A 10,703-nucleotide genomic window follows, 5' to 3' on the forward strand; every position below is an offset into this window, starting at 1 on the left:
CAAGCTTAACTTCATACCACATAAGTAAGGGGTATTGCTCCTGGAAACAGCTTAGGAAACGCCGACAGAGAAGGCAAGGGACTTAACTAAGTTCAAAAACAAGTGCTGTGCTGAACCAGGGTAGTATGGCACCTAGATCCCAGGCACTTATTTTTGCACATTAGTGTGTGATCAGCATCATTACTGAAGAATATTTAAATCTGCATGCCAGAGAGATCATCGGATGATTTCTGAGCATCTGCTGTCTTGGGTGTATGCATTTCCCTGGGAGTTTTAAGCTCAGGTTCACAACTGTACTATGATGAAAATGGATTAGCCAGCTCAACTGCAGTAAGTGCAGGTTTCTGCACACTGATCCTATTCTCTTACTGCACTAAACTAATATGGACCATCCCCTCCCCTGTGGACTTAGAGGTCACACACGTGTGAGCTCCTGCAGATGAGCTGATGTCAGGTAGCTGGAAAAGCTGTGAACTGGCTCACATGCCTGAGCTCCAATTGTTTTGTGACAGCTGGGATGTTTCAGGTTACCTATGGGTCTTGCAACTGTTATTGATTTGTGGAAAATTCAACTTTCTTTGTCAATATTTCTATGACCTGGTAAAGAGGCACAAAAGCACAGCCTGACGAAATTTTGTTTGCATCATGAAGAAGAGCTCCACGGAGAGCAGAGGCAGCAGCAGCTCCCAGAACAGACTTGGTGTCCCATCAAGCACACTCCACCCCGGCATCCTCTCTGTGGTTGCAGTTATGTGAACCCCAGTCACGCTTGCTACAGTCCGTAATTGTAATTTCACTCCCCTGGCAATTTACGTCATCAAGCCAAATTTGTCCAGTACCTTTGGAAGATTAAACAAACAAACAAAAACCTGTTGGATGGGAGAAAGAGGAGCATGCTTTTCTTTTCCAAAGAGAGTGGGTGTGTGCTGGGTTGCGTGGCTGGCTTGCTGGAAATCAAGTGTTTGGGCACGGTTCAAGCAGCACATGACACAGAGCTACCTCATCCAAAGAGGAACAAGCTGCTGTGGAGGAGATCACCTACTGCTCGTGCAGGTGACCTTGCTGTGGTACTTCTCGGTGTGTGTAACTACCTGTGCCAGGCCTGGAGAGGTGTAAAGCTGCTCTGGACTCACCTGGTGTGGCTGTGAAGGAAGAGACCGCACGGTTGAATCCCAACATTCGGCAGACTACGGTGGCCTCTCGGGTGGTCCAGCCATCGTCACATATTGTTCCCCAGGACCCTTGGTGGAAGATTTCCACTCGGCCCCTCCTGTCTCCTCCCACGATTCGTACAAAATTATTGAGGCCAGCTGAGAGTTCAGAGGAGAAGAAAATAACTCTATGGGTCATACCGGCATAAGGAAAAAGACATTGATGGACAGAAGCAGTGACCACCCAAAGCAGAGGGATGTTCCCATCTCCAGAGTAGGACCAGAAGTTACTGGGAGCTCAAATCCAAACAATTCAAAATCCCCCCTGCATTTGGAGACACCAGGCTGCAGCTTGAAGCACAGACTCCTGTTAGCTGTGCTGTGGATTAACCAGTGTGAGCAGAGGGCTATTTTGGTCCTGATTTCAGGTAGATCAGAGGGCAAGTGAGAGAAGAAGCAAAAGTCCAGTACCTTCTCCTTTTTCACCTTTGCTCCCTTTTGCTCCTGAGGAACCTGTTCCAAATTAGAAAAGCAAACATTTGACAGTGGTTTGTGGTTAAAAATCTGGTTATTATCTAGTTCTGAATACTTGTGTGAGTTAGAGATGTGCAGGCTCCTCCCCTTGTAGAAAATGAACACCCAGAAGTGACTAAGGATATGTAATAGAAACATGGCAGGAAAAGTAGGACAACATAAAGCAAAATATTCCCAGTGTGTGACCCAAGAAAAGTACCACTTTCAAAATCCCATATATTCATTCACTTGTGGGAAATGTATCTCATTCCCACTGTTACTTGTAAAATGATGTCTCTGATAGACTTCAGGATCTCCAGATGCAGGCATGGTATCTCCCAAAGTACTTGTAGAAGACTTACATCCTGGGATTTGATCTCCAGGGAGAGCAGAAAGGTGCTCTCAACAGTCCTTCCTTGACATTTCTGTGGAGTGTCTTGGTCTTGAGGGTGCAGGTGTTTGAAAAGACCCAGTGAGCTCTTTCCCTCAAAGCTACCTGCAGAAAGCACTCGTTGCTTTCTCCTTGTGGGGACCAGGGAGTGAGATGCACCCAGAGGACAGTCTTTGGCCTGGAACCAGCCCAGTTATACTTCTTCCATCTTCCAGATGCAAAGCTCCAGAGGAGGAGTGCGTGGAGGAGCCCCACATAAAATCTAGTTTATTTTATTTCTGAGGATTCTTGTACTATTCCATGTGAACAATTAAAATAAAAAGCATCTGGAGCACTGTTTACTTCCCATGGGCTTTTGTAACATCTGGGCTTTTTGGGTTTTTTGTTTTTGTTTTACTACAGGTCTTATGTTTTTTAAAACACTCTGTGATTGGAAGGAAAGGGGGTTAAGGATGGAGAGTAGCTATAGTGCTGGCTCTTCTGAACAACTTTTGTGTCCTGCAGTTAGCAAGGTGTTGTTAAATAGCCTCACAGTTAGGTGTTTCTCATAGCTTCACTATTCCACATTCCTGAGTGTCATGTGTACATGGGATTTATCCCAGGGACAGGGTGTCTCTGATGCCTCTGAACAAAGAAAAGAGGAACATGGGTTGTTCAAGTTTTCTGTGAAATCAGGTATTTGGGAAAATCTAATGCCTCTGTGTACTTGCATGTCTTTTATCACACCCCAAAGGGTGTACAACTGACACCCTGCACATTCCTCTGCTGGGAAGGCTGATCTGTCTGTTGAGTTCCTGCAAACCAGCTCTGGAAACACACCCCAGAACAGCTTATGTTGGTCTGTGATCTACAACCCCAAATCCAAATGTGCCATCAGCTCCACAGACCCTGTGGAAAAGAGCCTTACCAGAAAATCCAGTGTCTCCCTTGGCTCCTTTTAGTCCTGGCTCTCCCTTCAGACCCCGAGTGCCATAATCCCCCTTGGTTCCTTTTTGACCAGCTGGGCCTGGGATGCCTGTGTGGGAAGCAAGAAAGTCATTGCCTTTGTCCCTTCCCTGGGAAAGGACATGACAAACATTTCACATTGATGCAAAACACAGGAATGTGGCACCAAAAGTTCTTTGCATCATCAGAATAAATCATGCTATAAGGGTTTACCTGGTAGGCCCTTGTCTCCCTTTGCTCCCATTTGCCCTGGAGGTCCTAAGATCATCAAAACAAACAAACAAACAAACAAACAAACATACATACATACATACATACATCATAAGACTGATGTGTATACATTTATAAAAGCTTTGCAAATTAGTATTTACAATTGATTTTAACTCATCTAGTTTTGGTGTATGCTATAAACATCTATTTCTGAAGCAGGTGTCTTATTTCACATACTCAGTGCAGACCATGTCAAAAAAGAAAATACAGGCAGTGGAGAAACATCTCCTGAAATTAATCTTAAAATGCTTCTTTGAGCATTTTCATTTTATACAAAAATTCAGGCATCATCACCCTCTCACACATATTACAGATGGCAGAAACAACCCTTTGGTGAGTAGTCAGCCCACAGCAGAGCCCCAGGAGTGCCATGGTATCCTGGCATACATTGGGGGTCCAAGAAGAACACTCAAGAGATCTCCTCTGGGTAGTGTAGTTCCCTTTCTGGTGTCTGCATGATTGTTGACCCAAAACCTGTTTTATTCTCCTTTACCTGCTATTCCTTGCTGTCCCTGTTCACCTTTGGGTCCAGCAATGCCTTGTGCTCCTAAAATCAGAAAGAAATCAGTAAGGGTGAAGCCACCACACAAAGTGAGGCACGAGTAGGAGGTCAGTGAGTTATAGGTTTGAGCAGGGCTGTACCTGGGCTACCTTTGGGACCCTGCTCCCCCTTCTCCCCTTTCTGACCAGGTCTGCCATCAAGGCCAGGACTTCCAGGAGGTCCACGTTGTCCAGTTGCACCTTGAGGTTGAGTGAAAGAAGCACAAATGAAGTGTAACACAACACATGAGGCTGATAAAAAGACAGACAGCGCTATCACCAGCCCTTGCACACATGAGTTGAGCCTATGAATGCAAAACAAACACCAACTGTCTCCAAATTGCAGTGCTGATCTTAGCAATGCAGTGAGGGATGATCTGGTGTGAAAGGCTGCATGGAACCAGGTCCTGGCTGACTGCCAGCCTTGAAATGCACAAGTTCTTTCCTAAATGAGCAGCCAAATTTTGCCCTTGTGTGTGCACACATGTCAGGGAGGAAGGCACAACCCTTCTTTCCCTCTCAGGCTCCTACACTGTGTGGGGCCCAGAAGAGACAGCCAAGGCTGCTGGATGGGTTTGGATGGCATTAAAATGTTGGCATCATTTCTTCATCTAATCATCATTTTCTCTTACCCATGCTGGGATCTAGACCAGCTGCAGTTTTCCCTGTCATGGAACACCATATAAAAGAGACCAGATCAGTCTTATATCTCCAGAAGAAACTGCACCTTCTGTACTGCTTACCTGCCTCTCCTTTTGGTCCAGGAGGTCCAGGCTTCCCCGGGCTACCTGTAATGACACCCTGGCATCAGTGCTAAGGAGCTCAGCCAGCCCCTCAGCTGGGGCAGCCCTGCACCCTGTCACTGTGTCCTCTGCACTCACCTTCAGAACCTGGCATTCCTGGGAACCCAAGCACTCCCTTAGGACCCACAGGTCCCTGGGGCCCAGGGTCTCCCTTCTTGCCCATGTCACCTTTCTGTCCTTGGGGACCTATCAAGCAGAACAGCATACATAAATTAAAAAAAAAAAGTGCAAATTCAAAAAAAACAGATTTGTTGTCTCAGCAGCCTGTGGAGCATCTCTGTCTGGGCACACCAGTACAAGGTTTGGCCTCACACCTGCCTTTACCATTCAGTGCCATTGTCACCCTGAAGCTCTAGGTGGACAGAGCTGCTCTGTCTGATCCACCTCTGGCTCTGTCAGCCTCTCTGGCCAGATGTTTGTCTGGCCTGCTCTTAAAGGTTTGCAGTGATGCCATGACACCTCTCCAATGTATTCCCCAAACTATCCCTGCTACTGGAATGTTTTCTTCTCTAGTTATCTATCCCTTACTGCAGTCTGAATGCTTCCCTTCTGCTGGACACAGTGGAACTACAGGGCAGCACATTCCACTCCTTGGCTTCTGGAGGGTTCTCTCATCTCCCCCCCTGAATCTTCTCTTCTCTGAACGGGTGAACAGCATGCTCCAAAAGAGCTGAATTACTTGGAAGTGCCTCTTTTGAAGACTTCTTCTTCATCTTTCTGCTCTAGAATTATCCCAAAGTCCTTGCTTTTTGGTATTCTTCCTACAATTGCTCTTCTCTTCTGGAGCATCCTGTGCTAATGAGAGCGTTGGGGCATTCAGGATCTGATGGAAGATCTGAGGAGGCTCTTATCAAACCTGTCCAACTGTTCTCCCTGCTCTGCACCATACGCATCACCTGCTTTCTTTTTCTCTCCATCTTTCAGCCCATGTGAGACCACAGCAGCTGTCCATAATGCATGTTACATGGGAGAAACATTGCATAACTCTTCTACTCCAGGTGTATAAAGCCAGGCTTATGTAAGATATAAAGCTCTCAGAAAGAGGTTCCACTAAAATGAGGACTACCATCCACATGCTTGTGCATATAATTATATTGTATTTTTTTATAACATGAAAATCCTACTGCAAACATTACTGCTTTAAGCTAGGGTAGGCTGATAATTGAATATCTGTGGCTTTCATTAGAAAAAGGTCACTCTGTAAAGAGATTTCCATGGTGCAGAGTCAACATTTTCCATGGCCCCTTCCCCCAACACTCCTTTGGGAAATTTGCTGAAGCATGACATGAAATTAAACCCCTTCACATCAGGTCAAGTGTCCTGTTTATCCATCTCCCTCACTGACTGGCAAACCACACCCATGGCTGCTTGGATTTTTATGAGTACTGATCTATGGAGACTTCTTCTGGTGTTTTATGTAGAATGAGTTTAAAAAGAAATATGTGTGAGAACATTAAAAATGTTGAGGTAGTGAAGAAGTCTTACCTGCAAGCCCAATCTCTCCTTTTTCTCCTCTTACTCCTGGAACACCACTTGGCCCAGCAGGACCAGAAGCTCCTTTGCTCCCCTTCTCACCCTTGGGTCCATGTACACCTGCAAGGACAACACCACTTTTCTGATGCTTCATGAAGTGCTATGTGCAGTCAGTGCCAGCAGCAGGACACCCACCACAGCTGTGATCATGAGCCAAACTCCACTCTCCGTGCACAGTGGTGGTGACAGTGGTGCTGGTGACAGTGGGAAATTGGCCCATTGTGACTGTTGCACACTGACTTTTAAAATAAGATTTTTTTTTTTCCAGCTAAGTTTTGCCTTTGTTCAAGTTAGCTTTACATAGGCTTATTTCCTTCAAGTCCAATGACATTCTTGCTCATTTACACCTTGGCTGAGGACAAGATTGCCCATAAAATCATCCATAAAGCCACTTTATGTTCAACCACAGAAGTAATTCAGGTGTCAGAAAAGCCTTACCTTGGTCTCCCTTTGTCCCTGGTGGTCCCTGTAATCCTGGGATGCAAAATACATATATCAGCTGACACATATCATCTATTCACAGTAATGGCTAAGAAGAACTGACAAATTTTTTAATCATCCTTTGCTCACACAATTTCTGTCACCAGTGAGGCCAATCTTCAGCTGGGACCAGCACAACCGCTTGAGTAAAGTCCTTGGAGCTCAGCTGAGTGCTCAGCTGGGCAGGGGCCAGCTTGTCTTCCTGCCAAGCCCAGCTCATGGGGATCATTGTGGAGATCTTTCGTGAAAACGCACTGAACGATTGGGCTCTGGTGTGTAATAACACTGCTTGGCAGGAGGTGCTGCTTCAATGTCGTAAGTGCAGCCAGGAAGATATGAAAACACAATTTTTATTTTTTTTTCCTTCAGAAAATCTCATCAGTGTAGCCAAGAAGTAGGGATGGATGAGTTACAGACCTGACCTAACAAGTGTTGCATCTTAGATCATCATCACAGGACCATAGAAACTGTTGCCTGGTCCAACCTCTTCTCAAAGTGGAGCCAGTGTTAGATAGGACTTGCTGCATCCTCACAGTCTGGAGATACTCAGCTCCTGTGGCAGGTGTAGTTCTACCCAAACCCCCAGGCACCCAGGGCAGCAGCCTGTGCATGGCTCTGGAGGGCAGAACTTGCACCCAGCTCATTCCTGAGCCTCTGCCAATGTTTTCCTAGGGACAGGGTGGGCATCAACCTCTGTGGGAGCACTTGGGCTAGCCAAGGCTCCTGGAGGATCAGTGGAAAGGTACAGCAGGTCTCCTCATGACCAGGGTGTTTGGTGTCTGCACACTGGGTAGGGTCTGGAGACTGAAATCCCAATCCTCACTTCAGATCTCTTAGATGAAATAAGAGGAAGAGAAGTTGTGGCTCATTTACCAACATACCTGGCAGACCAGGATCTCCTTTGCGTCCAGGAGGCCCTGAAATAAATATAGAATGGATATTTTTCAGTAGTCAGCAGTCGGTGAGGAACACAGAAGTATGGGATTGTCAGGCTTGAAGTGTGGGCTGGAGACACCACCCTTTTGGAGGGCACCTGCAATCCAAATCTACGTCACAGAAGGGAGGAGCCCAGAGCTGCATTTGCAGCTGGCAGGGGATCTGGGGGTTTGCACAGGGCAGCGCTCCAGCTCCTGTAGGTTTTCCCTGGTCTGGAGTTGACTGGGCATGGGGACCATCACTAACTGACAGGAAGATTAAATCTTGCCGTAGTTATTAGATCATCTAAACTGGGTTTTCAGCCCCACTAGTGATGCAGAGGAAGGACCCAGGTGTCCCCCCTGCAGAGCCAGCATGGAGAGCCATACCTGCAAGCAGGGTGATGTTGTTCATTCTCATCATCAGGTTTGCATTGTTGCTTTTAATTATGGTGATTTCCTTTTCTAAGCTTCTCCTCCAGTTTTCCTCATGTCCCATGAGAAAGCTCTTCCCAGGAGAGCTTCTTGACAAGGCCAGATTGTTGGCAAAGGAGCTCTGCAGAATCTCTTCTGTATAGGAGGCATTTTGCTCTTGAAGTTTCAATATCTCTCTCTGCATCTTAAATACTGAGGAAACAAAAAGCCCATGAAATGAATATTCACTGCCTGGCGTGGCTGGGAAATGGTTGTTTGGCAGAGCAGTTCCTCAGCACCTGGGGGAGACACCGGGGGATAAAGACCACCCCTGTTTGAGCCGGGGTTTTGATGTGCCAGCCCTTGCTGCAGCCAGGAGTGCAGCTGGGAGCGCTCTGCAAATGCAAAGCACACGCACAGGATGGGGGAATTGTTCCCTGCAGCGGCTAGAGTACGGAGAAGCCTCTGTGCTCCTTCGGGGGTTTCAGACCTGGGTGCTCATCCCCGCTTGCCCGTGTCCCCAGGAGCACCCAGCGAAGCTCTCTGTTGGTACCAAGCCCATGGCGAGGTTGTGGTTACCTTTGTACATCAGCAGCCCCTGGCCGGCCGTCAGCAGTAGCAGGTAGGTGCTGAGGGCTGTCTGAACACAGCATGTGGACGCCTTTTTCTGGCTCCGAGGCTCTAAAAACCAAGAGGTGAAGGGTAGACACTCTCCCGCATCTCTCCCCTTCAAGCTCTGCCTTTTCAGGCTTGGCCGTGGTGCTTTCCAGCGGTGTGGAGCAGCGAGGTCCCTCTGTGAGAGCGCTCGATCCTGCCAGCAAGGATCCTGCCTTCCTCTGCTCCAGGCAATCTGCTTGGCCATCTTTTCCTTAGCCAATTTATCCAGCCCAGTTCTAGCAAGACTTAACCCAGCCTATAACAGTGTGAGTGTGGTGGTTTTCTCCTTTCTGCATCAATAAACTCCCTGTTTCCATCGCTTATAGTTGTCCCAGGCTGCCATTCAGAGGGCTGCTCAAAGCAATTCCATCCATAGCACTGCATACATGTGATTCCAACAGTGATGCATGTATGCATCAAAATAAATGAAAAATAAATAATAAAATGAACTGAAGGACAAATTGAAACAAATCATAAGATGTAAAACCAATCATCACCAGCAAATGTAAAAGAAATAAATGGCTTTGTTGAAATTTGGCCTTCAGGGAGGAAAAAACCTATTTTAGAAGCATTGGTAATTATATCAGACATTCAGTAAGTTACCCTCAACTGAGGTTTTTTGGGTTTTTTTCAAAGTAATGTAATCAGGAGTTTAAAGACTTAATTTTTAAAAAGCACAGTATTTTAATTGGTTTTACAACAGAATGGCTTCGTCAGCAATGAAGCTTTTATATTCAGCTAGAAATTCATAAACTTACTTTTTTTATTGAGTCTGCTGATTTTAGTATCTTAACTATTATGTATGAAAGTCTTACTCAAGAAAATTAGGCATTTTCTAAGTCAGGAAAATAACTAATTTTTTTCTGACGCTCAGCATCAGCTTTTGGCTACAAAGGGTAATTTGACATACTTGTACTTTTAAATGGCCATTAATTTACTAGCAAAATCGCTGCAAAAAGTATTTAATATGCAATATTTCATTTTTATGTGTTGTTTTAGACCAGATAAAATCAATATAAAACACTTGAATAATAATAAAAAAAACCCCTTACCACTTATCTGAAAGGTTGTGGTAGTAGGTGAGGCAAACCCAATCTTTTCTGAAACACTGAAAGAGTTCATATCACTCGAATTTCCATCTTCCACATACTTGTCTTTAATTTTCATGACAAATTTCTTGTGGCTAACCTAAAGCCTTGTCAGATTATAAAGACAAAAGGAATTGGAGGCACTTCCTCTCTGCCTCCTGGTTTGATATGCTTTCTGATATGCATTTCCTATCTGCTCAGCTTTTATAGACTACTGAGAACTCTGATGTGGTAATTTGAACAGTTCCTCAAAAAGTACCGCATCTAAGATGTTGAGCTGCTCTCATGTACCCAGCTGGAGTCCAGGGAGCCTTGGGCAGGATCCTGGAAGATCCTTAACCTGGAGTTATTCAGCATCTCTGCATTGTGGTGGAATTAGGCGTGAGGTGGAGATTTTGTTTCTAACACAAGTAAACCTCCTCAGGTAGCCAAGATTATTCCATCTCAGTGTTAGCTTGGCAATCCCTCTCCTGGGAGGGGAGGCTGAGGACTCTGTCCTAGTGAAGCACATAGTAAAATGCACCAAGGTGACACCTCAGTGACTGTGCATGGCTCAAGTACAAGGAGGAGTTGTAAAGACAAGCGAATGATGGTGGGATGGGGCAGCTGAAACCCAAATGGGTTTGGGATGATATGGAGAAGAGACATTTACAGCCTACTCTCCAGCTCCTGCTTCCCCTCGATGAGTTTTTCACACCCATGGACACAATTCCTACTTCTTCACCATTTCTTTGCCCTCATCTTGTGAACCACCCCCTCCCCTTTCTGTAGACCTTGCCAAGGCATTTGGCATTTTGACATCTCCATTTGTCTTGGGTTTGATTTTGGTTGTGCAAAGCAGAGTGACTCACCCATGCCCGCAGGCAGGAGCCGTCGGTAGGAGCTGGGCAGAGCCCTCCTCATCCATGCTGCCACCACCACATCCTGCCCTCTGCGAGGTGCAAGGCACTCACTGTCACACGGTGTGGTACTAGCCTGCAGGTCTGTGCTCATCCCTGGGGCTT

At 46.1% G+C, this 10,703-nt stretch overlaps 1 protein-coding gene across 1 annotated transcript; it reads right to left on the minus strand.

Moving 5' to 3' along the window:
* Window positions 1-708: 708 nt before the first annotated feature.
* MARCO (macrophage receptor with collagenous structure) lies at window positions 709-9,778 on the minus strand. Its single transcript, XM_062498519.1, has 15 exons — window positions 9,664-9,778; window positions 8,534-8,635; window positions 7,931-8,167; window positions 7,508-7,543; window positions 6,582-6,620; window positions 6,099-6,212; window positions 4,692-4,799; window positions 4,554-4,598; window positions 3,913-4,011; window positions 3,764-3,817; window positions 3,214-3,258; window positions 2,963-3,070; window positions 1,623-1,664; window positions 1,134-1,310; window positions 709-839 (listed from the first exon to the last, which is right to left on the minus strand). Exons 1-15 carry the CDS (start codon window positions 9,776-9,778, stop codon window positions 709-711), a joined length of 1,452 nt encoding a protein of 483 aa, XP_062354503.1.
* Between the last annotated feature and the right edge of the window lie 925 nt (window positions 9,779-10,703).

Source organism: Cinclus cinclus, chromosome 9 (genome assembly GCF_963662255.1).
Source record: "Cinclus cinclus chromosome 9, bCinCin1.1, whole genome shotgun sequence".
Lineage (NCBI taxonomy): Eukaryota > Metazoa > Chordata > Aves > Passeriformes > Cinclidae > Cinclus > Cinclus cinclus.

Bases quoted from the DNA above. Each gene is read 5' to 3' on its own strand.
- MARCO (XM_062498519.1), bottom strand. From the start codon at position 9,778: ATGAAAATTAAAGACAAGTATGTGGAAGATGGAAATTCGAGTGATATG. The intron at 4,012-4,553 runs GTAAGCAGTACA...CTCAACCTCAAG, and splicing joins TGGACCAAAAGGAGAGGCAG to GTGCAACTGGACAACGTGGA. The intron at 840-1,133 runs GTGAGTCCAGAG...AATCTTCCAAAG, and splicing joins TTCCTTCACAGCCACACCAG to GTACTGGACAAATTTGGCTT.